Source organism: Tursiops truncatus, chromosome 15 (assembly GCF_011762595.2).
Source record: "Tursiops truncatus isolate mTurTru1 chromosome 15, mTurTru1.mat.Y, whole genome shotgun sequence".
In the NCBI taxonomy this organism is placed as follows: Eukaryota; Metazoa; Chordata; class Mammalia; order Artiodactyla; family Delphinidae; genus Tursiops; species Tursiops truncatus.
In genome coordinates this window covers 35,710,972-35,738,828 of record NC_047048.1, presented here as the reverse complement: position 1 = coordinate 35,738,828, position 27,857 = coordinate 35,710,972, and the positions used below count along the sequence as shown (strand labels likewise).

Below are 27,857 nucleotides of genomic sequence, written 5' to 3'. Positions count from 1 at the left end.
TTTTGGCCATACCTCATGGCCTGTAGGATCTTAGTTCCTCCACCAGGGGTTGAACCTGCACCCTTGGCAGTGAAAGCTCAGAGTCCTAACCACTGGACCACCAGGGAATTCCCAATCTCACGTTTTAAAGGAACTGCTGTGATGCATGTATATGAGTGTGTATAAAAATGATCTGGTTGATGGTGATCTCTAGGGGAAAGGGATTACAGGAATCCTTAACTTTCTTGATTATCTCTTTCCACCACGTTTGGATTTCATGGATATCATGAATGTGTGTTTCTTTGTCATCAGGAAGGTGGAAGATACACATCTGGACAGCGAGTCCCAATGAGGCCAGCCTCCTCCCGGACTCAGCAGAGGAACCTCACGTGTCACCTGCGTCAAGGATGCTCCAGGTCCACACAGAACCCCGGCATCTCCCACCACGTTAGATTTTGCTCGACAAAACCTCTTTCACTCTTCCAAAGCATCCACGGCCTTCACATTTCCTCAAGAGGCCTCCCAGGAGGAACACTTCGATGGTGTCTCCCTGCCGACAAAGAAGAGCCCCAGGAGCTGGTGGCCCACAGCTGTGTGTGACGTGGAGTGACGTGGGGAGGGCCACGGCCACCAAAAGTTCTGAGGAAGGAAGCATCGTTCACAAAGACACCTGCCCCTGCCCTGGTGCAAATACCCATCTGTTTTCAGAGCCCACGGCTTTGCCAAGGGCTTTCCTGTTGGGTGTGGTCCTGCTTCAGCTCCACAACGTGGAAAATCATCATGGAGGCCACTTCAAGACGAAGGTGGGGCACGTTTGGGGAAGTTCCTGCTTCCTCAGGCTGAGCTGCCCCTGCGGTTCCAGCCGCCCCAGGTGTTTTCCGGGCAGGTGCCAGGTGGGCCTTCATGCTCCTTGGCCATCTGCTGCCGGGGTGTGGCTGTCCCATTAACAGAGCAGGCCGAAACCAGAGGCCTTGCTACACCCTCTGTTAGAGTTCCCTTTGCTGTTTTCCAACTTAAATTAAACCCAGTGTCCACAATCCCCAGGGCAGGTGTTGTTCAGGCCCTGGAAGCCAGCCTGACGGCTGCAGGAAGCCAGCACTGGGCAAACTCCACCGGGGTCGCCCACGTTCACCTGATGCAGGAGGAGAGGCAGACCCCGATGACAGCAGGTGCAACCCCTTCTCCTGTCTGATGGCACGGCAGGGAGACAGCCTGCAGGGAGCAGTGAGCCCATGTTCCCCACGAACTCCAGAGGCTGCTGCTTGCTAACAGGGCCGCATCCTCCCCAGCGGGCTCCTTGAATTGCAGGGGGAGCACATGGTGCAGGCTTCCTCCCACCAAGCTGGCCATGCAGCCTGCCGTCCAGCCATGGGACAGTGACAGCTCAGACACCCCCCACTGTCCTTCTGCCTATACATTTCCTGCAATAAACCTGATTTTATATCTTACTGTGTAGAGCTGCTGTGCGTCCACATGCCCTTTGCAGCAACAGATGGCCACCAGAAAGGCATACACTCCACATGTCTCAGTGCCACGTGGTAGGAAGTGATGGAGTTTGGCTGGGCAGAGGGAAGCCTCCACACCTGGGGCAGAGTCTGGTCACCTGGCCCAGGTGCCCGCTGGACTAGGACCCACCTAGTCCTAGTGGTGGGAGTCCTCGGAAAGGTTGCTGAGGGGTCTGCTCCCAGCGCACGGGGGGACAGTGCAGCTTCTGCTGGCCATTCCCCAGCCCCCGTGGAGCTGAAAGAGAGGCCTTGATCCTCTGCTGATTCATCCCAAGTCCTCCCTGACTTGTTTTCATAAGCTGTGGCAAGCTTGAAGTGGAACTGGCACCCCCAAGCCAGGGCAACCTTGACCCCCAAGACCCTGGCTACCTTCCCAGGCAGGTAACTGTCCCATCTCTTGACCCGACTACCGGCTCCATGGGGCCCTCACCCACCAGCCTGGCCAGCAGTCATGGAGATGGTCCAGCAACGTGACAGCCCACCTCCCAGGTAGGAGGCAGGAACCTGCCAAGAGACCCATCATGCTGCTGGCCGCCTGCAGTGGACACGCAACACAGGGGCTATGTTTCGGGCAGTGCTCTTGGCCATGGAGCACGCTGCCCCGAGAGAGTGAACTGCCCATGGCCAAGGCCAAAGACAGCCCTGTGGGAACAGATGCACCCCAATCCCAGACCCACAGATGTGCACATCCACGGGAGGTGACCACACTTATAGAACGGCACCTGAACTTAAAAGGACAGTCAAGTCTGTGCCAGCACCAGCTGGGTCTCTGCTCAGTCCCACACAAAGAGGAACCTCACACAGGCCTGAAGTGCCCGGAGAGAAGCACCGAGTCCCAGCAGCCAATGTCACCCAAACGCCTGCAGGGTCACTGGTTTCCCACCCTCCACAGTAGGGCTTCCACGGGGCGCAGGGTAGGCGACTCCAAATCTCGAGTCCCATGACTGTCACCTTGGCTGGGCTCCAGGCCCAGAGTCAGAGGAAGGACTCAGGCTTGTCCCTCTGCCCCCATGCTCACATTGACCAGGGCCCAGCCACTCATTCTCATCTCTGCACCTGCTTTGACCTTAGAGGGCAGGTGGATGGTCCATGTTGCTCGGACCGAGGACTCCCCAATGGACATGAATTTGGATACTGCTGCCGCCTTGGGTAGCCCCATGGCCACTCACCACCCACCACCAAGCCCCAGAGGCTCCCCATCATACAGCCACTTCCTCCACGGTTCCAGAGCCAGCAAGATGTCCCCTGCCCTATCCCTGTCACAGAGCAAAGTGCACAGAGGCAAGTCCCTCTTGGAAGCTGGCCCCTGGTGGACAGCGACAGCTGGGCGTGGTCCTGCCCTCCTCCTTCCCTATTTCCACTCTGCTGCTAGTTCCCCCAATAAACCCTGTTTCATTATGTCTGCACCACGTGGAGCCACTAATATATCTCTGTGTCTCTTTGGGTGATGGCACAACAACATCTCAATTATGAAATCTGAAATAAAAAGTTCATAAGGAGCAGCGAGACTGCCAAAAAGTTACTCAAATTTTAAAAATGGGCCAGCGGCTGGCTCTAGGGTCCCCAGCCCTCAGTCTTGTCCCTGGGGTTGTGAGGTGAGCGTCACTGAAATGCTTCTCCTGGCCCAGCTCCCCCTGCCCACCCAGCCCAGCCTCCTGTCCCCATGTCCTCTGTCGAGATGACTCCTGCTGGGTAGCACCAAGGACTTCCTTGTCACTAAATTCTAGCACCAAGGACTTCCTTGTCACTAAATTCAGCGGGTGCATCTCAGAGTTCACCGCCTGCACTGACTGCCCCTCCTTAGGCCCTGCAGACCTGAAGGTGGCTCCCAGGTTCTCTGCATCTCCTTTGAGGGCTCCTTGGTTCCCACCCAACCGATAAGCAAGGTGGTTGGTGTTCTGGGGACTGGACCTCAGCCCTTTTCTGAACAGCCATTTTCAGGGTTCACAGTTTGTCAATCTGCAGCCCCAGCTCTGCCCTCCCTTCTGCAACCAAACCTGTGTGTCCAGCTGCCCCCAGGACCTTGACCCTGGATATCCCACGGTCACCAGCAGCAAAGGTGGAGAAGGGGAGTGTCCTCATCATCCCCCTCCTCTGACAGTTCCACCACATAAGTAGAAACCCAGAGCCGTCCTTAACACCGCCCTGCCTGTCCCTAGGTCCCGTCAGCTATCAGTGCCACAAGTGCCACCCTAGTTCTTTCTTTCTTTAGTAACAGCTTTATTGAGATATAATCCACACACCATAGAGTTCACCGACTCAAGTGTACGATTCAGTGACTGTTAGTACATTCAGAGTAGGGCCTCCGTCACCTCTATCTAATTCCAGAACATTTCATCACCCCGAAAAGAAACCTCAGACCCATTAGAAGTCACTACCTCTGCGGTTTCTTTCCCTATGTGTTAAGGCTGATGGGGTTCCTTCCTCTGGTGCTGGGAGAATTTGGGGAATCCAGGTGTCTTAGTCCACTCAGCTTGCCATAATATACCATAGGCCCCAGAGGGGGGATCTTAAACAACAGACATTTATTTCTCACAGTTCTGGAGGCTGGAATTGTGAGGTCAGGGTGCGGGCATGGTTGAGTTTTGGTGAGAGCTCTCTTCCTGGTTTACAGTTGGCCACCTTCTTACTGTGTCCTCACATGGGGAGCGGAAGGGGGGTAGGCCTAGCTAACTTTCTGGCCTCTTCGTATAAGGCACTAACACATCATGAGGGTTCCACCCTGACTGGAACACCTCCCAAAGGTCCCACCTCTTCATGTTATCACATTGGGATTAGGGTTTCAACATGTAAATTTGGGGGGGACACAAACATTCAGTCCATAGCACTAGTAAGGCACACATATGGTAAAGAAGACTGTTAGTCAATCCTTGTATTAATAAACATCCCTGGGCTTCCCTGGTGGCGCAGTGGTTGAGAGTCCACCTGCCGATGCAGGGGACACGGGTTCGTGCCCCGGTCTGGGAAGATCCCACATGCCGCGGAGCGGCTGGGCCCATGAGCCATGGCCACTGAGCCTGCGCGTCCGGAGCCTGCTCCGCAATGGGAGAGGCCACAACAGTGAGAGGCCCGCGAACCGCAAAAAAAAAAAAAAAATAGAAAAATAAACATCCCCATCCCTAGGCCCCTGAGTCACCTAGAGCCCCAACCCTTCACCTTTGTGACCACTGCAGCATCCAGTGTCCCCTCTGCAATCTGTCCCCATGATAGCCAAGGGCTTTTCTAAAATGCAACCCCAGCATACAACACCTGCCCCAGGTGTTCTCTCCCAGGTGTCCATATCAGGTATGATTACCTGGTTCAAGGACCAGAAGCCAGAGGTACCCAAGGGAGTCTCTGGAGACAAAGGGCAGGGCGGCTGCCAGCCTCAGGCTGCATCCTCATCACAGCTCTGCAGAGCCCAGCCTCTCCTGGCTGTCCACCCTACTGTTCCCCTGAGGGCTCCGAGGGCACTAGAACAGCCCCTCAGCCTTCTCCCATTAAAAAAAGGCTCTGGCTGCTGGAAGGGCTGTTCAGGGTAACCATGGGGAGTTGGACCTCAGTTGAGAGAGCTATTAGTCCAAGTAGGAGATGGTGGTGGCTCGGACTAGAGAACTAGCAGCAAGGATGGAAAAGTGACAAGAAATAAGTAACATGTTATGAGTTGAATTGTGTCCCCCCAGAATTCACATGTTGAAATCCTAACCCCTAGTACCTCAGAATGTGACCTTATTTGGAAATAGGTCGTTGCAGATGTGATTAGTTTAGACGGGATCCTACTGCAGTAGGTTGGGCCCCTAATCCAACATGACTGGTGTCCGTATAAAAAGGGGAAATTCAGACACAGACATTCACACAGGGAGAATGCCATGCGGAGGTAAAGGCAGAGACTGGGGTGATTAGTGGCTTCTAGGAGCCAGGGAATGCCAGTGACGGCCAACAAGGCACCAGAAGCTAAATGAGAGGCATGGAACATTCTCCCTCCCAGCTCTCAGAGGAACCAGCCTTGGAGACAAGAACTGTATGAGGGTGGGGGGAATGTATTAGTCCAGGTAAGTTGTGCCAGCTGCTGTAACAAGCAAGCCCCTGATCTCAGTGGCTTAACACATAGATATTTATTTCTCCACTCATGCAGAATCCCATGCTGATACTTCTAGTTGGTGGGCTCCTTCTACAAGGTCGCTAGGGAATCTGGCTCCTTCCACCCTCCCCTAGGCCCTAGGTATCCCCTCCATCTAGTTGGTGAATGAAGGAGATAGAAACTGAGGCTATTGTAGACCAGACCTGGCTGGGGTCTACATCAGTGCTTTTCAAACTTTAACACCTGGGGATCTTGTTAATGCAGGCTCTGATGAAGGAGGCATGGAGTGGGGTATGAGAATCTGCATTTCTAACAAGCTCCCTGGTGATGTCAATGCTGTTGATCTGGGCCCTTGCTTTGAGAATTGAGGAGTGAGAGGCATCACTCCTGCCCATGCCTCATAGCCAGAGCTCACTCCTGTGGCTATACCTAATGCAAGGGAAGCAGGGAAATGAAGTTCAGCTGTTTGTGCAGGAGCTGGAGGAGCCAGGGTCAGTAAACAGGCAGGGGGCAGGTAGGGGCCAGGCAGTAGGGACCCAGCCCTCCCACGACAGTGGTACCATTGCTGCGGGGAGACCAGGGGGAGGTCCTGCCTGAGACCATGGGCCCCTCGGCAGGCAGCCTTTCTGAACTCCCTGGAAGTGGTGGGGGCGAGAGCCCAGGCCTTCCTTAGTTCAAGGTTCTGTGAGCCACCTGGGACTGGAGCTTGCAGTGGGGATACTGCCTCTCATCTTGGTGCCTGAGTCCTGGAACTGAGCACCCCCTTCTTTTCATCCAATACCCCTTTTGCAGGAGATCAGCCTGGCAGTGGGGGCCCAAAGTACAGTGGACCAGATGGACAGCCCTTTTTAATCAACCCTCCTGCCAGAAAAGGGGTCAGTTCTTCCTCCACTCCACCACTGACCTTCCTTCTGCACGAGGGGTCCTGGTCGTCTTTGTCCTCCACCCCGCCCTTTTCTCAGGTGACTCCTGGGAGCAAGGCTCCCCATGCACCCCCATCACCCAGGCCTGCTGCACCAGGATGCTGTCCCTGGGCCAGAGCCTAGGACAATGCCACGGAGCCACAGCAGCCCCCAAGCTCACAAGCAGAAGGGAGAAGGGGGCCAGGTCCATGGGTTTTACTACTCCCTCTTTAGATGGGTTCCCTGCGCTGGGCTAGCCTGCGCTGGTGAGACTCCCAGTCCATTGCTCAGCAGGGCCAGGAAACTGGGAGGTGATCCCGGGCCAGCGTGGCAGCTGAGAGGGTCCCCCCAGGAGGCAACCTGGGCACTGGCCTCCAGCCTCAGCCAGCCAACTGCGTTGGGATAACGCCCCCCCACACACACACACACCTCCCCCCAGCCTGTGTATGAGGCACAGGCTCATCCGAAGCGAGGTCTTCGCGGGTCCAGTCACCACCACCAGCACTGTGGCTTTCCTAGAATCTTCTCTGCGCCCCCGATCTGGGGCGGGGGAGGAGTACGGCGGGTACTGACAGAGCGGAGACAGGTCCTTGCAGGCTGGACAGCCTGGTGGGGGACTGGTGAGGGGTGGGCAGGCCGGACTGGGAGGCAAGATATCAGGGCCGGGCGGGCCGCTCTGGGCCCCAGGCCACCACCCATCTCCTTCCCAGTCCCCGCCCCCGCCCTCCCACGCACCTGCGCTGGCCTCTCCCCAAGCCCTGGGGGCAGCCGGCGGGCGCTGCTGGGAGATCAGAGGACTCGGAGGAGTCGGGCCCAGGGGGAGGGGGCGGGGAATTTCCCCCCACGCCTGCCTGGGCCTGCTCCCCCTCCCCCTTCCCCGCCAGGTGGGGGGGGCACCGCTAGGGGAATTCCACCGCGCTGCGAGGGCTCCGGCGAGCCTGGGCTGGGAGTCCTAGGGAGAGGAGGAGGAGAGGAGGGAACAGGCTGGGACCAGGGGCGCAGCTGCCTTCCTCCCCAGACACCAGCTGCCCCTGCCTGTCCCAGACTGAGCGGCCACCATTCCAGCCCGTGGGGCGGGTGCGGGGGCAGGGAGTGGCGCTTCCTCAGGCCAGAGGCGTCGGGACCTGGGAAGGGAGAGGCGTGAAGATCCGAAAGAGGGTGTGCGTGTGAGCGTCTCACAATGAATGGGTGACTGAGTGGGAGAGCGTGCCTGCACTTCATTCAAGGGTGTCTGTGAGCTGGGGACTCCGGGTGCCCCGGGGACGTGTGGCCTCAGGAGAGGGTCCTGTGTCTCCCCCATTAGGGTCGTTCTGTCTACCAGCCTGGCCGGGCCTCCTCCACACGCTCCCGCAGGAACCTTCACCGACCCTGAGAGGAGGAAGGGAGGGGAGGCGCGCTCCGGGACACAGAGGGTCCCGGAGATGGGGGGCGGGCGTGGGAGGCGTCTGGACCTGCTGCCTCCGCTCCAGTCTCGGGCGGGGCTTCCCTGCCTCGGTGGGGGGGGGGGGGACCCGTGGGGAGGGACGCCAGGGGGGCAGGAGACAGCGCGTCGGAGACCTGGGCGAGGGAGACTCAGAGAGCAAGAGGCAGAGGGAGGGGGCGGGTGTGGAAGCCGAGGCAGGACCCCGAGCCCGGAGAGGCAGAGACGGAGAACATCCCTGGCCAGAGATCGTCCCCCCCGGGGAGACTCCCAGTAGGGGCCGGGGCAGAGAGACGCCTTCAGGGCCAGAAACCCTAGGAGGCAAATACCCCTGGGAGATATTACCGCCACCCCCCGCCCCAGATAGAGAGCGCCTCGCAGAGCGGGGACGAGGACAGACTGTCAGAGGACAACGCCCCCCAGGCCTCCTGGGAGACCCCGGAGCAACCCCAGGGGCGACAAGGGCCTTGTGAGGGCCAGGGCGACCTCTTCTTGGTTGGGGGCGATGGGGACACGGGCCCCGCAGGGCCTCCTCCTCCTTCTCTTGCTCCGGCTGCTGCTGCCACGCGGGACCTCAGCTGGGAGCCTGCATAACCCAGGTGAGTCGCGGCCCGGCGACTGGGCCGAGGTCACCATTCCCTCCTCGGCCTCCGCGCCTAGAACCCGAGTCCCACTGGCGAGGGGGCAGAGCAGGTGGTGGCAGCAGCTGAGCAGCCCGAGGGCCCCGTGGGCGCCGGGGGCGCTGGCTGGGGAGCTGGGTGGGAGTTGGCATCGGAGTGTGGGGTGAGGATGCCCGGCAAGGGTCAGGACCTCCCAGGCCCCGCCGTCGCCGTGCAGGCCTGTCCGAGTGCTTCCAGGTGAATGGCGCAGACTACCGCGGCCACCAGAACCGCACGGGCCCGCGCGGGGCTGGCCGCCCGTGCCTCTACTGGGACCAGACGCAGCAGCACAGCTACAGCAGCGCCAGCGACCCCCACGGCCGCTGGGGGCTGGGCGCGCACAACTTCTGCCGGTGAGGGGCGGGGCCTTCGCTGGGGCGGAGCTGGGTGCACTATTACAGGCGTTGGCCCGGAGCTGGGCCTCGGCATGGGCGGAGCGGAGGTCTCTGCTGTGCCGGCACAGGGGCCATCTCGAGGGCCTGGGGGCGGGGCTTAAGCGTGGGGTAGAACCTTTTCTGACCTGGGTCGGGCCGTAGGCGCATAACTTCTGCAGAGCCTCAGGTCAGGCCTGGGCACTCAAGGCGCCCATAAGGGCGTGGCGTAGTCAGAGGGCAAACCCTGGAGTGAGGGGCCGGGCCCTTGGCTCACATCTTCTTTTGAGACACATCTACTGGTGGTGACGGAGGGATTGGGGGTTCAGAGCCACAGTTTCGGTCTGAAGCGGCAGGGACCGAGCTGCGCGGGACGACACTTCCCTGCTGAACCGCAAAGCTTAGGGCTCATCACTTCTGCTTTAAAGCAGGATTCCAAGACAAGGGACTTGGCTGAGGCCCATGGCTGGGTGGAGGACTAATACTACAAATGGCCTCAAAGTCTTCATAGCCTAGCAACAGCTGAAGACCTAAAATCAGCCCCCAGGGCCCTTTAATGACTTCCCAGCGTACACTCGGAAGTCGACATCCATTCTGGTGGGCAAACCAGAATTTGCTCGAACACACACGGTGGCCATTTTGAGAATAAGCCGTGGGTCAGGGCTGGAATTTGCCATTCTTGGGACAGGAGGATCCCAACTATTTCTCCTGTACCAACAGTAACCCAGATGGTGATGTGCAGCCATGGTGCTACGTGGCCGAGACAGAGGAGGGCATCTACTGGCGCTACTGCGATATCCCCACGTGTCATAGTGAGTGGGCCGGGATGGACAAGGGTGGAAGCCGGGCTGCCTGGGCAGAGTTCGCTTTTGGAGGCGCCTCACTGAGCCTGACTCTGCTGCCCCCTCAGTGCCTGGGTACCTGGGCTGCTTCGTGGACTCCGGGGCACCCCCGGCCCTCAGCGGCCCCAGCGGCACCTCAACAAAGCTCACTGTCCAGGTGTGCCTTCGCTTCTGCCGCATGAAGGGCTACCAGGTATTGCCCACCTGCCCAGACCGGTGGTGACCCCTGACCTTGACCTCAGGACCAAATCAACTTCGAACTCTGAGGCCAAACCTTGACACTAATTTCTGAACCCCCAGCCCGATTCCCACTTCCGACCCCAACCCCTGGCTCCCACTACCCCACCCCCACCCCAGCCCCTGTCTCGGTGGTCACCCAGTCTGTGCTCCCAGTTGGCGGGCGTGGAGGCTGGCTACGCCTGTTTCTGTGGCTCTGAAAGCGACCTGGCCCGGGGACGCCCGGCTTCGGCCACCGACTGTGACCAGATCTGCTTTGGCCACCCGGGCCAGCTGTGCGGCGGTGATGGGCGCCTGGGCATCTACGAAGGCGAGGAGTGGGCAGGGATGAGGGGCCCGGGTGAGGGGAAGAGTCTGAGTGAGCCTCAGCGATGCCGTGACAGGGGGCGGGATCTGGGAAGGGAAGGCGGTAGGTTGGGGGCGGGGCTTAATAAAGGGATTGGGTTGAGGACTGGGCCCGAAAACGGGACTGGGCTCAACCTGGGGCCAGGGGTCTGGGTCTGAGGACGGGACCTGAGAAAGAAATTGTTTGAGGGCGAGACTTGAGGAGGGAATTAATAGTTTGACAGCGGGGCCTATGGAAAGGGTTGGACGGGGTCGGAGGAGGGAGTTGGGCTGAACCTGGGGTGGAGGCGGGGTCCGAAGATGAGGCTGGTCTGTCTGGGGCGGGGCCTAGCTGGGAAGGGGCGGGGCTCTATGTAGAAGGAGGAGCCCGCCGGTCTCCGGGTTCTGACCGCCGGCCCCGCCCACAGTGTCCGTGGGCTCCTGCCAGGGGAACTGGACTGCACCTCAAGGTGTCATCTACTCCCCGGACTTCCCGGACGAGTACGGGCCGGACCGGAACTGTAGCTGGGCGCTGGGCCCCCCGGGCGCCGCGCTGGAGCTCACCTTCCGCCTCTTCGAGCTGGCGGACCAGCGCGACCAGCTGGAGCTGCGCGACGCCGCCTCGGGCAGCCTGCTCCGCGCCTTCGACGGCACCCGCCCGCCGCCGCCGGGGCCGTTGCGCCTGCGCTCCGTCGCACTGCTGCTCACTTTCCGCAGCGACGCTCGCGGCCATGCGCAGGGCTTCGCACTCACCTACCGCGGTGAGGCCCCGCCGCGTCCCCCCTCAGCCCGCTCCCCCGCCAGCCTGCCTCACACCCCTCTCCGCAGGGCTGCAGGACGCCGACGACCCTGCGCCCCCCAAGGGCTCGGCCCAGACCCCTGCAGGGCCCCCCGACGGGGCCAACGTGAGCTGCAGCCCCCGGCCTGGAACTCCAGAGGCCGCGATTGGGGGTGAGACGGGCGTGGGAGGCGGGAGAGAGTTTGGGGAACAGACCCTTCCAGCCCTGTCCTCACCGCACTCGTGTGCTCGCAGCCCAGGTCTTCTTGACGGTGACGGCCGTCTCAGTGCTGCTGCTGCTGCTGCTGTCCCTGCTGCGCCTGCTGCGCGGACGGTGCGCGCTCTGGGGCAGGACCTGAGGGCGGACCTTGCCGGGAGCCTGACGCCCCACCCCGGTGCCCCGGGGCGTGGGGGGCCCTGGTGGGAAGCTAGGGCCCACGACGGGAACAGGGCTGGAAGGAACTCCTGGGTTCGAGGGACGAGGATTACGCGTTCGAGGGACGCGTGGGATCACAAGCGAAGCAAGGTGCTGGAGTGAGGTTGGTTGGGGGTTCGGCTGACGTCTGCTCCCTCTCTAGGAGCTGCCTGCTGGCTCCGGGTAAAGGGCCCCCAGCGTTGGGGCCTTCCCGGGACCCCGCAAGAAGCTGGGCCGTTTGGTACCGCCGGCCTCGAGGGGTCGCCCTGCCCTGTCCTCCCGGGGACCCCCAGGTTGAGAGTCTAACCGCGAGTTACCGGCCATTGAGCGCCTCCAGCCAGAGTTCCCTGCGCTCACTCATCTCTGCTCTCTGACTCGGGACCCCCAGGGTCCACTGGACCCTCCTGCAGCGGGATAGACTCCTGAGACCCTTTGCCACACATTGCCTACCTTGGCCTTCTGCCCCTTTGAAGTTTGGCAGCTCGGCCTCTAGTCATCTCAAGGAGGCCAGACGTTGGACAGGAAGCATCTGGTGCTATTATTGGGAACTTCACCTGACCCTCGGGGTCCAGATGGTCAAGGCAAAAGGGCAAGAGGAATTCGACTTCCCTCATAAACCTGGATACCTGGGTCTTTGAGCCCCTTCTGGGGTGGTTCTGGACTGCTGCCCAAAGTGAAATGTGAGAGGTCAACAAAAGTGGTCAAAAGACTAATCATAGGTTTTGAATAAAAGACCTATTTTGGTACAGGGCTCCGGAATTTCTTATGTGTGGGAAGAGCTATGAGGGTACAGTGCCAAGAGTGGTTGTGTACATGCAAGTTAAAGGCGTTCATCGCAAAGAGTTTCATGTAGCAGCCTGGAATGCAGAGGAACCGCGGAGGCGGAAGGATGAGTGGGCGGGGTCCTGGAGAAGGGGAGGAGGTGGAGGCCGGTTGTCAGCAGGGTTAAGCAGAAGAAGGGATGCCTTCGTAGACCTGATTTAGGATGAACCCTGGTGGGGACCGAACTTTCTTCCCTGGCCTCCTGCCCTCTCTCCCTCTCCGTTTCCTGCCCGTCCTGGGCGGGGCCGAAGATGCGCCTTTGGCTTGAACAGTGAGCGACTTTGGCCCAGACCAAGCTCGAAGAAGCCTGGCCCGAAGGGCAGGGCCTCACTGGAGGGCTCCGGGCACGTCAGGCACACCCCTAGAGGCCCGGGCATCTCGGCACGCCTTGCTGCGCTCCGGGGAAGTCGGGCGAGTGGAGATATCACCCGTGGAGTAGGGGCGCGCCGGCTCTAGACCTGGCCCGTCCGAAAATCCCGGGTCGGCAGCACCTTGGACAGAGACCGGGCTGTGGGGTGCTGCAGGGTGGAGGGGCTGTGCCCGGGAGGGTGAAGGCCCAAGGGTGAGTCAACCTGGGGGTAGCGCGAAAAGCCCGGGCGCAAACTGCAAGGGAACGCGAGCCACCGGGACCCAGAAAGTCGGGTCCCAATCCAACAGGAACCCCATGCAAATAAGACTGGGACCGCATATATTATGCTAAGACGCTGAAGGTCTGGGCGGCTGCCGGGAGGAACCTCCCAGTCGGCCGCGCCCATTGGCCCTCGCAGCCGCGACGTCAGGAGCCCAGAGCGCGAAACCCTGGCGGGATGGCGGGGGCGAGCAGCTGGGGCGGAGCCTGGCGTCCCCTCCCGCGTCCGGCCGCGCCCGTCCTCCCGGCAGCCCAGAGACTACTGGCCGCTGCCGCCGCCACAGCAGCCGCCGCGAGCTGTCCCTGCACAGCGCCTGCCAGCCGCACTGCGCTCCGGATTCCTGTGCGTCCCCGGCCTCCGCCCAGGCGTGGGGTCGCGGGGCCCGCGCGTGCGCAGCGGGGCACGGGCCGGGACCCCCGGACCAGCGCGTGCGCGGACCGAGCACTGGGAGGTGGGCGGGCGCAGGGATGAGGCTCCGGGTGCTGTTGGCCCGCTGAGGAGACCCGGGGGCAAGAGGAGCGCGCACCGACTTCGCCCGGCCGGGCCATGGCGTTCCTGGCCGGGCCGCGCCTGCTGGACTGGGCCAGCTCGCCGCCGCACCTGCAGTTCAACAAGTTCGTGCTCACCGGCTACCGGCCGGCCAGCAGCGGCTCGGGCTGCCTGCGTAGCCTCTTCTACATGCACAACGAGCTGGGCAACATCTACACGCACGGTGAGCCGCGCCCCTCATCCCCCATCCGCGGCAGCCCTGCCCGCGCCGGACCGGGGGCCCGAAGGCCGAGGAGAGCCCCAGCGCCCAGGTCCTGGGCTGCCCCGGCCCTGGCACGGCCAGGAGCCGTGGTGACAAAGCTGCCATTGTGCCGATCGTCGCTGCCCGCGTCTGCTCCCCCGGCGGGGCCCCCGGGGCAGCCTAGGGAAGCAGAGTCGGAGACCGAATCCGCTTAATCCCTCTGAGCCCTGGGAATAAGGAATCTGGTTTCCGGCCGCTTCGTAATCCCTGCGCCCTGGCACCCTCTACCGCCAGCACCCGTCCCGGAGATGGGTGTTGACTTTGGCGAGGAGGGGCCCAGGAGGAGAAGCTAGGCCCCGGCCGCCCTGCCGCCCCCGCCCGCCCATAGCAGCCCAGCCGCCGGGCTCCGCCTGGTGGCGGCTCCTCCCCCCCTCCGACCCCGCCCCGGGCCCCTCCTCCGCGGCCCCGCGGAACTGTGCTGACACAGCCCTGCCCGTCCTTGGCCTACCCGGGTGGATAGAGGTGCCCTGAGTGCGCTGGGACCAGCCTTGGTACCTGCCCCCAGGGGGACTGTGGCCTGGCTAGACCCTGCCAAGAGTGGGCAGTCAGCGGCCACAGCCTGCCAGTGCCGACCTTTGACCCATGTGAGGGCAATGCCAAAGTGCCTGCAGGAAGTGGTAGGAATGGTTCTGAAGACCTGGACTGGGAGGACTGGAACTCCCTGAAAAGGTGCCTGGGTAGAAGATGGAACAGGGTTCTTTCAGCCCCCTGCCCTGCCTGGCCTCACCTGCTCTGGTGGACAAAAAGGCCCACAGCCTCCATCTGTCTGGTCCCTTCTGGAGAGGAGAGGACATAGGGATTGGCAGGAGCAAGATAAGTGGCCCTGGGATCTGTTGTCATTGCCTACATGTCGGATTCAGAACTCACCTTGAGATCACGCCCCCTCTGGCTTCTGCTGATATATACCTAGGCCAGATTGGGGAGTGGGGGCCCCCTGCTTTCCTGGGAAGTGGTGTGGTGGCTGCAAGGGTGAGACCAGCTTGGGAGTCAGACTGCCCAGGGCTCTGTGCTGCTTCATTGCTTACTTGCTGGGGTTCCCTGGGGCAGGTTACTCAGTTTCCTCACCTATAAAGTGGGAATAATGGTCTCCCCTTCCCAGAACTATTGTGAGCTCTGCTAAATAAAGTTACTGAAAGCCCAGAGCCTGCCTCTGTCCAGGGCCGGCCAAGAGTTGGCCAACAGCCTTGTCAGGACCTGTCTTGCTCCCATCCCTCTAGCGTGTGGCCTCATTGAGGACATGACTTGTCCTCACTGCTGAAGCTGTCTGATGGAAAACTGTCTCCCTCCCCCAGGGCTGGCCCTGCTGGGCTTCCTGGTGCTGCTGCCCATGACCTTGCCCTGGGGTCAGCTGGGCAAGGATGGCTGGCTGTGGGGCACACACTGTGTAGCCTGCCTGGCACCCCCTGCAGGCTCTGTGCTCTATCACCTCTTCATGTGCCACAAAGGGGGCAGCCCTGTGTACACTCGGCTCCTTGCCCTGGATATGTGTGGGGTCTGCCTCGTCAACACCCTCGGTGAGCCAAGGGATGGGGTGGGGGGCGGAGGGCTTGAAGGATGGGAGCTGGGGGTTGGGTACACTCACATGAGCCTGAGATAGAAAGGGCAGGTATCAGGGAAACTGGAAGAAAAAAAAAAGGGACAAGGGCAGGTGGATCCCCAGACTGATGTGCCCTCTCCTGCCTCTCTCCTCTGTGCAGGGGCCCTGCCCATCATCCACTGCACCCTGGCCTGCAGGCCCTGGCTGCGCCCAGCTGCCCTGGTGGCCTACACCGTGTTGTCGGGTGTGGCAGGCTGGCGGGCCCTCACCGCCCCCTCCACCAGTAGCCGGCTCCGCGCTTTTGGCTGGCAGGCTGGCGCCCGCCTCCTGATGTTTGGGGCCCGGGGAGTGGGGCTGGGCTCTGGGGCTCCAGGCTCCCTGCGCTGCTACCTGCGCATGGATGCACTGGCACTGCTTGGGGGGCTGGTGAACGTGGCCCGCCTGCCAGAGCGCTGGGGACCGGGCCGCTTCGACTACTGGGGTAACTCACACCAGATCATGCACCTGCTCAGCGTGGGCTCCATCCTCCAGCTGCACGCTGGCGTCGTGCCTGACCTGCTCTGGGCCGCCCGGCACATCTGCCCCCTGGACTGAGCCACCTCCCGCCCGCCATGCCGGCCTGCTCACAGTCTTCTAGGGCCAACAGCACCATGCTGGCTCCCTGGATGCTTCCAGCAAATGGGACTTCCTAGCGGGGAGCCCTCGTCTGTTCATCCATTCTTCCCTGTGGACTAGCCTCTTTTACTCACACGTTGGATCTCCACTTCCCCTTCCTGCCTTCTTCCACGGGACTTATAGGCTGAAAGGAAACCTTCCCTTCTCTGGGCCTGTTTTTACCCTCTGTGACCTGTGAGGTTTGGGCCAAAGGGACAGTTGGGATCCTGCCAGCCCAGAGCCATCACCCACCCTGACCCTCACATAAGGCACCTCACAGCTGCCTAGCCCAGCCTCCTGCCCTCTGTCTGTCCACCCTGCATGCTGGCCCTCCCAGCAGCCCGTTCTCCCTGCTGTCCAGAGACTGGAATGAGGGGTCTGGACAACAGGACTAGCCTCTTATCCCAGGACCTAGGGGCAGGAGGGTGGTGGCTGCTGCTTTTTCCAAGCAACTGGCACAGAGATGTAAAGAGCTGAATGGCCCCGGACCCAAGCCCCACTGGACTGAGGGCACCCTCCACCTTGAGTGCTCTGAAAGCTTGACCTGCCCAGCAGGGACATGCCTGCTCAGGAAATCTTTGCTCCACACAGTGGGTGACTCCCAGCTCCAATCTGCCAGCCTGGGGCTTGGGGCCTTGCAGCAGAGCTCAACCTTGGGCCGTCGCAGGGGCCTCAGACCCTGGGCAACGTCAGTAAGCGCCGTGTTGCCATGCAAGCAAGCTTGGTTACTCCCAAGATTCAAATACCTTTTATTAGACACGGCCAGGCAGAAGGGCCCACTGGAGTTTCCAGATGGACCCCAGCCTCCAGGAGGATGGAGGGAAGGGGCTAAGAGGTTAAAAGTGCCAAGCCTGGGCCTGTGGGCTCAGGTTGGGCCCAGTGAGTCCTCAAACAGGCTGAGGAGGTTCCGAGGCTCAAAGGCGGGGAAGGTGCCCTGTGGAGGCTCTGAGTCAATGTCACTTAGGTCCAGAGAATCCCTAGGGGGAGAGAAGAAAGAGAAATGACTCTCAGGATCCAAAAGCTGCCCCCTCCCACCCCCTGGGACCCTGGGCCCGCTCACCTCAGCGTGTACCTGCCCCGGGAGGCAGGGGAGCCACTGCAGGGGGTGGAGGTGCTCCCGGCAGCACTGGCCAGGATGGCCTCTGGAGAGAGCGAGGGCCTGCGGGGGGTAGGCAAGACAAGCAGGGTGTTGAGGGGAAGGGAGGAGGCCACGGCTGGGTGGGAGCAGCAACACCAATCCTGACCCTGTGCGGGCTCCGAGCTCCTGCCTGACACAGGCAGGTGCCATTCTCGGACAATGGGCATTGGTGGACATTGAAAGAACACTCTGACAACTTCTAAAGTCTACCTGACCACACTCAAATGCCACCTCTGTCCCTTTTCAGAACACATGGGCTCTGACTGAGCTGACTTTGAAATGACCTTGTGGTATCTGAAGCTCATCTGGCACTTTGCCTGCTATAAAGCGCCCCCATGGCAATGGGGTGACATTCTCGTAAGGAAGGGGTTAATGGCGTGATTCCTTCTGAGAACTGTCTGCCCTGAGCTTGTAGTTTCCTTTGCAGTAGTTTCTTAATTACAGCCTCTCACTTGGCCACCAGGCACGTGGGACTAAGGAATTCCTCCCAGGGCGGGAGCTCACCAGGCTCTGGGGGTTTTGCGCCCTAAGAGGAAGGATAACACCTTGCCCTTGGGTACTGGCAGCCTCTGGGGGGTAAGGGCTGCACCGCCTGCCTTTCCCAGCAGGTGCTGTGGCCCCTGTGCTGCTCCCCAGCATGGCAGCACCCTCACTGTGAGGTTGCCAGTTCGCCCTGCTCCGTACGGCCCCTGGTCCACACACTGAGATTAGAAGAAACAACTGCATTCAAACTAGGCCAGGCCACACCCCCACCAGCCTTGGTTTCCTTCCCGGCGTTTGATGGGGGCCAGGTTTGTGGGAGGAATGCCGGTTCACTACTAATTCCCGTGGGGCTGGGGCCTGGGCCTCGGGCATGGGGTTTGGCCATGCTGACGGCCCGTCTCCCCCAACTCCCAGCCGCCTGCCCAGAGTCCTCACCCACCCTATGCTGTCGTCATCCCAGTTGCTGGCGAGGCTGCTGTCCAGGAGGAGGCTGCAGGGCGGCGAGCCAGGTGGGGTGGCCGGCGGACCCAGGGGCTGCAGCCAGCTGGCAGGGTGTGCCAACCCGTGCCAGAGCCAGCATAGCAGGGAAAGCAGGGCCTGTGGGGACAGGGGGCCGAGGGAGGCTAGGTAGACCCTGGGCCAAGGAACAGAGCAGGGCCGCCCATCACCTTCCCTGGCTTACCTGCCACAGGGCCCACCCTCGACTGAGGGCCTCGGCAGCCATGTACCACAGGACGGTCCAGGGCCGCGGCTGCCTGAGCATGGGCAGGGCCAGCAGGGCCTCGGCTGTGGCCCGCAGCTTGGGGTCAGGTTCCAGCATCATGGTGAGGACAGAACGCAGCTCAGAAGACAGGCCTGTCCCCGGGGCAGGGCCACATCAGAGGTGATGGGGCCTTGAGCCTGGCAGTCCCTTGCCACCAGCCACCCCCCATGAGAGCCTGCCCTCCCTGTGGCAGTGCATCCCCTCCAATCCTCTCCTCCCACTCACCAGCAGTGAACTCAGGGGGCAGGTAGCCCTGGCGCAGCTGCTGCCAGCCCTCCCCACCATGGGGCAGCTCCATGTTGCACGCCACCTCCAGGATGGTGAGACCCAGGCTGGGAGGGACAGGGACAGAAGAGGGGCAGGGTTGACTTCGAGACACAGAACCCAGAGCCCCAGGCTACCCCCAAGAAGAAGGGTAGGAAAGGGATGCTATCTTCCACCATGAGCCAGGGAGGTGGGGAAGGAGGGGCTGGGGGCCCTAAGAAGGTCTCGGCAGGGCTGATGATGGGGACTATATCATGGAGCACAGACCCCGGGCCCAGCGTAGCTCACACACCACCTACCCCCCCACCCCGCCCCAACAGGACTGGCACTCTGGTGGCTGTTGTTAACAGTGATGTTCTCATCATCCTGTTGATGTGACTGGATGCTACTGTCAGAAGCAGAGCAGTGGTGACCAGCATGGACCTTGGAACCCAGCGCCTGGTCCAGGCCCAGCCTCACCACCTGCTCACTGTGGACTGGGGGAAAGTCCCTTAACCTGCTGTGCCCAATTCCCCTGTGAATGGAGTAATAATAGTCCCTCCCTTGGAGGTGTGGTGAGATGAGTGAAGAGACAAGTGAATCAGGTAAAGTGGCTCCAGAGGGTTCTCTGATTAGCTTAACTCTCCAGACCCCTCTCAACTAGACGGCGGGACCCCCAACCCCTTGGGGAAGCATCTCCCAGCAAGTCTTCCTGACTTTGGGCTAGGATGGTGACCCTCTGCTGACCACTCCCCCGCCCACCAGGAAGAGCCTCCCACGTCGAGCCCTACCTGAACACATCTGCCGCTGTCCCATAAGCGCCTTGAAGCAGCTCGGGGGCCATGTAGCGAGGGTCTCCCTCCTGGGCCTCGCTAGCTCCGGATGCACCCAGCTCCACCAGCAGCCCAAAGTCACCCAGCTTGCAGCGGTCCCGGGGCCCCAGGAAGATATTGGAGGGCTTGACGTCAAGGTGGACCAGGCCTTGGCTGTGCAGGTGGGCCAGGGCCAGCAGGATGTCCCGCAGGTAGCCCCAGACCTGGGCCTCGGGCAGGCTGGCGCCCCAGGCCTCACAGTGCTGCTGTAGGCTGGGCCCACACAGCTCTGTCTGCAGGTATAGGATGCCGCCCTCCTCCCAGGCTTGCTCCAGCCGCACGCAGCATGGGTGCTGCCCCACCTTCTCATGGCCGCCGACCTCGGCCAACTTGCGGGCCCGGTCCTTGGGGCCCCGGAAAGGTGACATGCAGCGCTTCACGGCATAGAGCCGGCCGTCTTCCTTGGAGCGCACCTGGAAGCGAGGGGGAACAACCACTCAGGAGGACAACCCAGATGATTCTGTTAAGATTTCACGTGTGCGGAAGGTATGGCATGGCAGCTACCTTAGAGTGACCCCCACGTGTGCAAAAGCAAAGCTGGACAAACCTCCACCCCAGGTGCTGGTTTGCTGGAGACCCAGCGAAAGAAGAGACAGGGCAGACCTCTAAGTACAAGCCCAGGAGAATGCGTTAAGTAAAAAAGCTGCCTACAGAACAGCACAGGCAGTGTGGTCTGCCATGCGGCATATGAGATGGGTTTGTTTCTATCTGGTCAATTCCAGAGAAGTACAGAGAAAAGTCTGGAAGGAAGAACGCCCACCTGAGAATCACCGTGGTTTCCCCTGACCTAGGGGCCTCTGTACTTTTTAACAAAATTGTCTTCATGTAGTACTTGTGTAAGGAAAACTACCATTTTAGAGGAAATATACATGATTGGAAAATATATTTTAAGAAACAAAAGGTGGCATGGAGGTGTCGCCTGAGTGCTTGCAGCAGGAGGGAGGTGGGGTGGGCACTGCACTGGGGGCGGGAGGTGGCCTGGCTCCGGGGCCTTGTGGAGCTTGCCAAGACCCCCACACGGCTGGCACCAGGCAGGAGGAGGTGGCAGGTGGGAGCCATCGCAAGGCGTGCCAGGCTCTGGACAAGGGGAGAGTGTGTACTGAGGGGGCCTCAGAGGGGCCTGAATGTGGGGTTATGAGAACGCGGCCAAGTCCAGCACTGAGGGGAGCCTGCCAGCCCAAGAGGTGGGCCGTCAGGGGAAAGGAGGGGAACAGGCTTCCCAGGACACTGTCCCATCCCAGCCAGGGTGGCGAGGCGGCAGGGGGTTACCCCAGACAGGCCTGGGGAGCTGTCACTGACTCACCTTGAAGACCTCTCCATAAGAGCCGTGGCCCAGGCGGCCGAGCCTGTGGAAACTCTGCTGGAAGAAGGACTCCGGCCGGCTCGGGTCATACCCGGGGCTCTGCAGGGGCTCGGAGGCTCGGCCTTGGAACGACACCCGCCGGGGCTGGGGCTGGTGCCAGCCTGGGGTCCGAGGAGGGAAGAGGCGGCTGATGGGGATGCTGCCCTTGGCAGGGGGCCGGGGTGGGAGGCTCCGACTGAGACCCCGAGACCTCTTGAGGGAGAAGCCAGGTTCTGCATGGCGGAAGTAGGCTGGGACCGGGACGGGGGTGCCACTCAGGGGTGGCGGGGTGCCCTCTTCGGGCACAGGCATGTCCAGCACAGGAGCCCCCAGAGTTCAGAACAGTGTGTCACTCAAAACAGCACCTGGTCCTATGGCCCCAAAGAGGCTGCAGAAGAGAGCCGAGTCTACGCCACACACACACACTCTGCTTTAGGCATGGAGGCGGTGGGCACAACAAGCACCTGGTGGAAAAAGGTATACAAATGTATGCACGCCTGCAGGTGGTCACCTGCACCTTGGGGGTTAGAGACACATAGACTGAAAACCACAGGGTCGTGTCCTGGAGGTTCCCACAGTCCAGCAGAGGTTAAACCAAGGCATGTTCTGGAGCCAGACCATACCTGTGTGCACATCTCTGCCTTGTTTGGCCCTAAAATATCCCACCTTGGGGAATTCCCTGGTGGTCCTGTGGTTAGGACTCGGCACTTTCACTGCCATGACCCAGGATTCAATCCCTGGTTGGGGAACTAACATACCGCAAGCAGGGTGGCATGGCAAACAAACAAACAAACAAATAAATAAAACATGGCCAAAAAACTAAATAAATAAAAATTAAAACTTAAAAAGAAAAAATCCAGGGACTTCCCTGGTGGCACAATGGTTAAGATTCCGCACTCCCAACACAGGGGGCCCGGGTTCAATCGCTGGTCAGGGAACTAGATCCCACATGCATGCCACAACTAAGAGTTTGCATGCCACAACTAAGGAGGCTTCTGGCCGCAACTAAGACCTGGTGCAACCAGAAAAAAAAAAAAATCCAACCTCTTCCAAGACTGTAAGGTAGAAATATTAACACAGGTCTGCTATCCTTTATCTCCAATTCCAAAGGAAAAAAGAAAGTCTAGGGCTTCCCTGGTGGCACAGTGCTTAAAAATCCACCTGCCAATGCAAGGGACATGGGTTTGATCCCTGGTCTGGGAAGATCCCACATGCTGCGGAGCAACTAAGCCCATGTGCCACAACTATTGAAGCCCGCGCACCTAGAGCCCGTGCTCCACAAGAGAAGCCACCTCAATGAGAAGCCCGTGCACTGCAATGAAGAGCAGCCCCCGCTCGATGCAACTAAAGAAAGCCCGCGTGCAGCAACGAAGACCCAATGCAGCCAAAAATAAATAAATAAATAAATTTATATATTGAAAAAAAAAAAAAAAGGGCTTCCCTGGTGGTGCAGTGGTTGAGAGTCCGCCTGCTGCTGCAGGGGACACGAGTTTGTGCCCCAGTCCAGGAAGATCCCACATGACGTGGAGCGGCTAGGCCTGTGAGCCATGGTAGCTGAGACTGCGCGTCCGGAGCCTGTGCTCCGCAACGGGAGAGGCCACAACAGTGAGAGGCCCGCGTACCGCAAAAAAAAAAAAAAAAAAAAGAAGAAGAAAGTCTGAATTTCAAATTTCTTTCTTGCTTCCTTTTTCGTAGTTAAGGTGCTAAAACTCAGTTAGTGGGGTTTCGCTTCCAGCTCCATGTAGCAGAGGCTAAATTTCAGCTGAGTGTAGCAGAGAGGCTGGGGGCTTCCTCCTTTCACCAGCCCCTACTCAGAGAGACAGGCACCACTGTCCCTGTCCCCAGCTCCAGAGCTGTGGCTCAGGAGATTCTGCCCGGGGAGAGGCAGGTCATGAAACAGAGAGCTCCAAAGCTCTCCCTGCAAAAATGTGACTTGATTAGAAGTAGAGTGTGAGAAGTTCAAGCCTAAAGGCCCTCTCAAAATCAGTGGAGGTTTTGGTACTAAGCAATTAGGAGGAGGCCGATACCTCCATTTGCACTACAAGTGAACCACAGGACAACTAGTTTACCAGAGAGAACTGGGGAAAGAGACAGCTAAGAAGAGGCTTCCTGAGGTTAGAACAAACCTTAAACACTGAACTCCAAAGCTACCCCTTTAGGGACTTCCCTGGTGGCACAGTGGTTAAGAATCTGCCTGCCAATACAGGGGACATGGGTTCGAGCCCTAGTCCGGGGAAGATCCCACATGCACCACAACTACTGAAGCCCATGCACCTAGAGCCTGTGCTCCACAATGAGAGAAGCCACGGCAATGAGAAGCCCAAGCACCGCAACAAAGTGTAGCCCCCGCTCACCACAGCTAGAGAAAGCCCACACGCAGCAACAAAGACCCAACGCAGCCAAAAAAAAAAAAAAAAAAAAAAAAAAGCTACCCCTTTAAAGCCCAAATTTGACTGGATCAGTCTATGGAGCAATTGATGTTCCAGGGCATTGTCAAAAACAACAGAGCAATCATCCAGCAATTGGTGGGGCCTGACAGCTGGGTATGATCAGGGAGAAGACAAACAGAGCCCCCCTAAAACCACTAGTGTCCCAGGGTGACTGTGCACATGCCCAAGGCTGGGCCCTCTGAGGAGCAAAGTCAAAGGCTTCACATTGTTTAGGAAAGAGACATCACTACAGTGGTCCAGCCACTTTAAACAAGCAAAAACAATCCCAAGCCCCCAGGGGTAGGGTGAGGAACCAATATTCACAGTTGCTACAACATACTATCTAAAATGTCAAAGAAAAATTACAAGATATGCAAAGACGCAGGAGAGTGTGACCCATACACAGGAAAAAAAACATACAGCAAAAACTCCCTGTAAGAGAGACCAGATGTCAGATTTAACAGACAAACTTCACAGTAGCCACTATAAATATGTACAAAGAACCAAAGGAAACCACACTTGAAGAAGTAAAGGAAACACAATGACAACATCTCATTAAATAGAGAATATCAATAATGAGATAGAAATTATAAAAGAACCAAATGCATAGTTGAAAAGTACAATGTCACTGAAATGAAAAAATTCACTGGAGGGGTTCAACAATAGATTTGAACTTGCAGAAGAAATAATCAGTGAACTTGAAGATAGTTTGATAGAAATTATGCAATCTGAAATACAGACAAAGAAAAGGGAACCAAATCTCAGAGAAATGTTAGGACAGCATTAAGTGAATCAACATATGCATGATGGGTACACCAGAGGAGAGAAGAGAAGGAGCTGGAAAAGTATGGATTAAAACTTCCCAAATGTGATTTTAAAAATATTAACATGGCCAAGAAGCTCAATGAACTTCAAGTAGGATAAATGCAGAGATCCACACAGAGACACACCATATTAAAACTGCTGAAAACCAAAAACCAGGGGAAAATCTTGAGAGGAGCAAGAGAAAATGACTCATCACTGACAAGCCCCCCCCATAAGATTAACTGTTAACTTCTCAAAAGAAACAATGGAGGCCAGAAGGAAGTGGGATGACATATTCAAGCACTAGGGGGAAAATTTGTCAACCAAGAATCCTATATCCAATGAAACTATCTTTCAAAAATAAAGGCAATAAAGAGGGCGTCCCTGGTGGCGCAGTGGTTGAGAGTCTGCCTGCCGATGCACGGGACGCGGGTTCGTGCCCTGGTCTGGGAAGATCCCACGTGCCGTGGAGCGGCTGGGCCCGTGAGCCATGGCCCCTGAGCCTGCGTGTCCGGAGCCTGTGCTCCGCAACAGGAGAGGCCACAGCAGTGAGAGGCCCTCATACTGCAAAAAAAATAATAAATAAAATAAATAAAGGCAAAAAAGAGATTCCCAGATAAACAAAAACAGAAAGAATGCATTGCTAGCAGACTTGCTTTACAAGGAAAACTAAAGGAAGTTCTTCAAGCTGAAACAATGTGATCCCAAACAGTAATTCAAACATACATGAAAAAAAGAAAGAGCACCAGTAAAGGTAATTATGTAATATAAAAGACAGTATAAACGCATATTTTTCTCCTTTCTTCTTTTAACTGATTTAAAAAGCAACTGTATAAACTATGTATGTAACTGTATTGTTGGGCATATAATATATAGAAATGTAATATACTTGCAAATAACAGCACAAAGATTTAAGTGTGTGGGAACAAAATTATATTGGACTAGAAAATGACACCAGATGGTAACTCAAACCCACAGGAACAAATGAAGAGAACCAGAAATGGTAAAAAAGAAGGTCAATGTAAAACAATTATACATATACACTTGCTTTTCTTTCTTCCCCCAATTTCTTTAAGAAATTAAAGATGATCTAAATAAATGGAAAGGCATTATATGTTCATAGATCCAAAGACAATATAAATAAAATGATAATACTCTCCAAATTGATCTACAGACTCAGCACAATCACTATCAGAATCCCAGGTAGCTTCTTTACAGAAATTGGCAAACTGATCCTAAAAATCATATGGAAATTAACAGGACCCAAAAGAGTCAAAACAAAGTCGGAGGACTCACACTTCCCCATTTTAAAACTTACTACAAAGCGGGACTCCCCTGGTGGCGCAGTGGTTAAGAATCCGCCTACCAATGCAGGGGACACGGGTTCGATCCCTGGTCCGGGGAAGATCCCACATGAAGCCCGTGCACCACAACTACTGAGCCTGTGCTCTGGAGCCCACATGCCACAACTACTGAAGCCTGTGCGCCTAGAGCCCACGCTCCGCAACAACAGAATCCACTGCAGTGAGAAGCCTGCGCACCACAATGAAAAGTAGCCCCCCTGTCGCAACTAGAGAAAGCCCGCACACAGCAATGAAGACCCAACAAAGCCAAAAATAAATGAATAAAAATAAACAAATGAATTAATTAAAAAAACTTACTACAAAGCTACAGTAATCAAAACAGTGTGGTACTCACATAAGGATAGACATGAAGATCAACGAAATAGAATTGAGAGTTCAGAAATAAACCCTCACATTTATAGTCAATTGATTTTGACAAGGGTGCCAAAACAATTGAGCAGAAATAAAACAGTCTTCTCAACAAATGGTGCTGGGACAACTGGATATCTACATGCAAACCTCATTTAGCAGAAAAATCTGACCTGGCCTATTCTTCCCTCTAAGTGTAAAATAATAATATATTTCTTGACAGAAATATTAATGTGTTTGATTATGAAATGATGTCCCAGACCCATGAATGGATGGTGTTACATATAAATGTTACACGTACCCTATTAGCTTTCTAAAATGGGAGACATTTTGAATTCTGAAACACACCTGGCCTCAGGGGTTTGTGGACCTGTAATGCTAACTTCATGGAAGCCTTAGTCTAGTGTCTGGCATGCAGATCCCTCAGTAACTGTTATATAATAAATAATATATAATAAATAACGCTCTGAGTAGTAATTGAAAGAACACACAAAATACAGTGGTCCCACGGGTGTAAGTGACTTTTGTATTGGAGCAAAGAGGGCTGATGTGTTGCTATAATGTTATAATTGAAAGAATAACAAGAGGAAAAAAGGAGAGAAGTCCAATTTTGAGAGGAGCCACAGTGTATCAAAAGATTCCATACTTAGCAGGGGGTGAGTCAGTGACTGAAACTGGAGGGAGCAGTCATCTGAAGGGTACTCTCCAGTGCCTAGGAAAGTGAGGCATGAGGGGAGGGACCCCACAGGGGCCTGCATGGGAAGACTCACCCTACAGCCAGCCTGTGGGTACCCTCCCTCTGCCTCTATGCATCTCAGGAATCCCATCCCAGAGTTTCTCAAAGTGAGGGACCAGGGTGTCAGGAACCCCTAGGGTGTTGGTTAGAAGTAGAGCCTCCGGGCCCAGCCATATCACATTCAGGGACATTGGGCACCTGTATCTTAAACCAATTCTCAGATCATCCCAATGTCACTTACGTTCTAGCACCATTGGCATGGCCAAACAGCTTTGGGGGTGGGATGGGGAGGGAGGAGAAGCAGGGGCTCCCGGTGAATCCAGGGTGGCCCTGAGCAGAAGCCAGGCCGGGATGAGCTCTGCAGCTTTCAGGGGCCTCACCCTCTCACTGGGCAGGACACATCTGCTGACCACGGTCTATCGCACTAGACTGTGAGTTCCTCCTGGTCAGGGCCACAGCTGATTCACCTCCGCGGGCGTGGGGAAACCCTGGCGAATAAAGTTGAGCAGACCAGCTGTCACGGGGGAGGGGCTGTAGATGGAAGGTCGGTGGGGGCTTTTCCTGGGAAGGGACGAGTAAAGGGGGAGCAGTCGCTGTGGAAGGGGGCTCCCAGAAAAAGAGGGAGGCCGGGAAAGGAGGAGGGCAAGGACCGTCTAGGGGCAGGAGCCGCTAGAGGGGAAGTGGGCGGAGCCGCCCGCGGCAGGGCTGGCCCAGGGAGGGGTGGGGCTGTCGGAGAGGTGAGGAAGGAGGCGGGAGGGGTTGGGGGTGAGGCAGATCCGGAGAAGGACTGTCAGGGGGCAAGGAGTTGCTCGCGAGGAAGGTAGAAGGGAGGAGAGGGCGATCCCGCCCGAGAACCTTCAGGGCCGGGTATGGGCTCACCTGGGGCGGGAGGGCGGGACGCAGCTCAGCAAGGTCCCAGATTCCGGGTCGGCGGAGGGCACAGGAGCTCTCGGAGCGGTCCGGGGTCTTCGGCCCACCGCTCCCCAAGCCAGGGCGGGAGGATTCTCCGGAGGGGGAACGGCCCGTGAACGCGCGCGGACACGGCTCGCGCCAAAAATTCCAAACCGGCCTCGAGGCCCCGCCCAGGAACGCCTCTTACCCCCGGTGCAGCCTGTCAGAGGCGCACAACCTGCTGGGGCTCCGCCCCAACGTCCCTGCGTGCGCGCCTCCGACCCCGCCCCGCCGGCTCCGCGGCCGAGCGCTCTCACTGCGCAGGCGCGAAACCTTCTCTGTGCTGGCCCAGGTCGGGTGTGGCTACGCGGTGCCACCTAGAGGCTGAGGCGCCACACTGGGTCTGAGCCTGCTCTTGGGTACTCCCGCCTGGTTCCCAGGACCCCGAACGACCTCCGGGCGTCGACCGACCTCCAGACCCAGGTGCCGGCACCCACGGCCCTCGCTGGGCTGCCTTAGT

The 27,857-nt window shown here is 58.1% G+C and overlaps 4 protein-coding genes across 24 annotated transcripts in view; 3 read left to right on the top strand and 1 right to left on the bottom strand.

Moving 5' to 3' along the window:
* FLYWCH1 (FLYWCH-type zinc finger 1) overlaps nt 1-1,427 on the top strand; it is a 29,801-nt gene extending 28,374 nt beyond the window's left edge. For all 10 annotated transcript variants that reach the window (XM_073792393.1, XM_073792388.1, XM_073792392.1 and 7 more), the window contains one exon: nt 292-1,427. In XM_073792393.1, coding sequence (XP_073648494.1) covers nt 292-431 — 140 coding nt within the window. In that variant the 3' untranslated portion in view covers nt 432-1,427. The remainder of the gene's footprint in view (nt 1-291) is intronic.
* Nucleotides 1,428-8,015: 6,588 nt separating this feature from the next.
* Nucleotides 8,016-12,238, top strand: KREMEN2 (kringle containing transmembrane protein 2). Of its 7 annotated transcripts, none has more exons than XM_033839255.2 (9): nt 8,016-8,465; nt 8,704-8,878; nt 9,617-9,708; nt 9,807-9,931; nt 10,132-10,285; nt 10,728-11,060; nt 11,128-11,250; nt 11,333-11,411; nt 11,656-12,238. In XM_033839255.2, exons 1-9 carry the CDS (start codon nt 8,372-8,374, stop codon nt 11,864-11,866), a joined length of 1,386 nt encoding a protein of 461 aa, XP_033695146.1. In that variant the 5' UTR covers nt 8,016-8,371; the 3' UTR covers nt 11,867-12,238. The 7 variants fall into 7 exon arrangements, with proteins under 7 accessions (XP_033695146.1, XP_073648506.1, XP_033695151.1 ...); XM_073792405.1 differs by having other exon boundaries at nt 11,338-11,411; nt 11,656-11,815; XM_033839260.2 differs by lacking the exon at nt 11,333-11,411.
* Nucleotides 12,239-12,465: 227 nt separating this feature from the next.
* On the top strand, nt 12,466-20,327 carry PAQR4 (progestin and adipoQ receptor family member 4). 2 transcript variants are annotated; one of them, XM_033839265.2, is made up of 3 exons: nt 12,466-13,655; nt 15,026-15,247; nt 15,431-20,327. In XM_033839265.2, exons 1-3 carry the CDS (start codon nt 13,490-13,492, stop codon nt 15,862-15,864), a joined length of 822 nt encoding a protein of 273 aa, XP_033695156.1. In that variant the 5' UTR covers nt 12,466-13,489; the 3' UTR covers nt 15,865-20,327. The 2 variants fall into 2 exon arrangements, with proteins under 2 accessions (XP_033695156.1, XP_033695157.1); XM_033839266.2 differs by lacking the exon at nt 15,026-15,247 and having other exon boundaries at nt 12,468-13,655.
* On the bottom strand, nt 16,657-27,469 carry PKMYT1 (protein kinase, membrane associated tyrosine/threonine 1). 5 transcript variants are annotated; one of them, XM_033839263.2, is made up of 9 exons: nt 27,326-27,469; nt 26,688-26,934; nt 20,727-21,229; nt 19,343-19,836; nt 18,534-18,640; nt 18,228-18,400; nt 17,985-18,142; nt 16,985-17,083; nt 16,657-16,901 (listed from the first exon to the last, which is right to left on the bottom strand). In XM_033839263.2, exons 3-9 carry the CDS (start codon nt 21,075-21,077, stop codon nt 16,790-16,792), a joined length of 1,494 nt encoding a protein of 497 aa, XP_033695154.1. In that variant the 5' UTR covers nt 21,078-21,229; nt 26,688-26,934; nt 27,326-27,469; the 3' UTR covers nt 16,657-16,789. The 5 variants fall into 5 exon arrangements, with proteins under 5 accessions (XP_033695154.1, XP_033695155.1, XP_073648501.1 ...); XM_033839264.2 differs by having other exon boundaries at nt 26,827-26,934; XM_073792400.1 differs by having other exon boundaries at nt 26,688-27,007; nt 27,326-27,464.
* Nucleotides 27,470-27,857: the final 388 nt, after the last annotated feature.

Excerpts from the sequence above, each read along its gene's own strand:
- KREMEN2 (XM_033839253.2), top strand. The coding sequence starts at position 8,372 with ATGGGGACACGGGCCCCGCAGGGCCTCCTCCTCCTTCTCTTGCTCCGG. Across the intron at positions 8,466-8,703 it reads TGGGAGCCTGCATAACCCAG|GCCTGTCCGAGTGCTTCCAG; the intron begins GTGAGTCGCGGC and ends GTCGCCGTGCAG. Across the intron at positions 8,879-9,616 it reads GGCGCGCACAACTTCTGCCG|TAACCCAGATGGTGATGTGC; the intron begins GTGAGGGGCGGG and ends CTGTACCAACAG.
- PAQR4 (XM_033839265.2), top strand. The coding sequence starts at position 13,490 with ATGGCGTTCCTGGCCGGGCCGCGCCTGCTGGACTGGGCCAGCTCGCCG. Across the intron at positions 13,656-15,025 it reads GGGCAACATCTACACGCACG|GGCTGGCCCTGCTGGGCTTC; the intron begins GTGAGCCGCGCC and ends TCCCTCCCCCAG. Across the intron at positions 15,248-15,430 it reads CTGCCTCGTCAACACCCTCG|GGGCCCTGCCCATCATCCAC; the intron begins GTGAGCCAAGGG and ends TCCTCTGTGCAG.
- PKMYT1 (XM_033839263.2), bottom strand. The coding sequence starts at position 21,077 with ATGCCTGTGCCCGAAGAGGGCACCCCGCCACCCCTGAGTGGCACCCCC. Across the intron at positions 18,641-19,342 it reads ACAGCGGCAGATGTGTTCAG|CCTGGGTCTCACCATCCTGG; the intron begins GTAGGGCTCGAC and ends TGTCCCTCCCAG. Across the intron at positions 17,084-17,984 it reads TGGGATGACGACAGCATAGG|GCCCTCGCTCTCTCCAGAGG; the intron begins GTGGGTGAGGAC and ends TACCCCCCGCAG.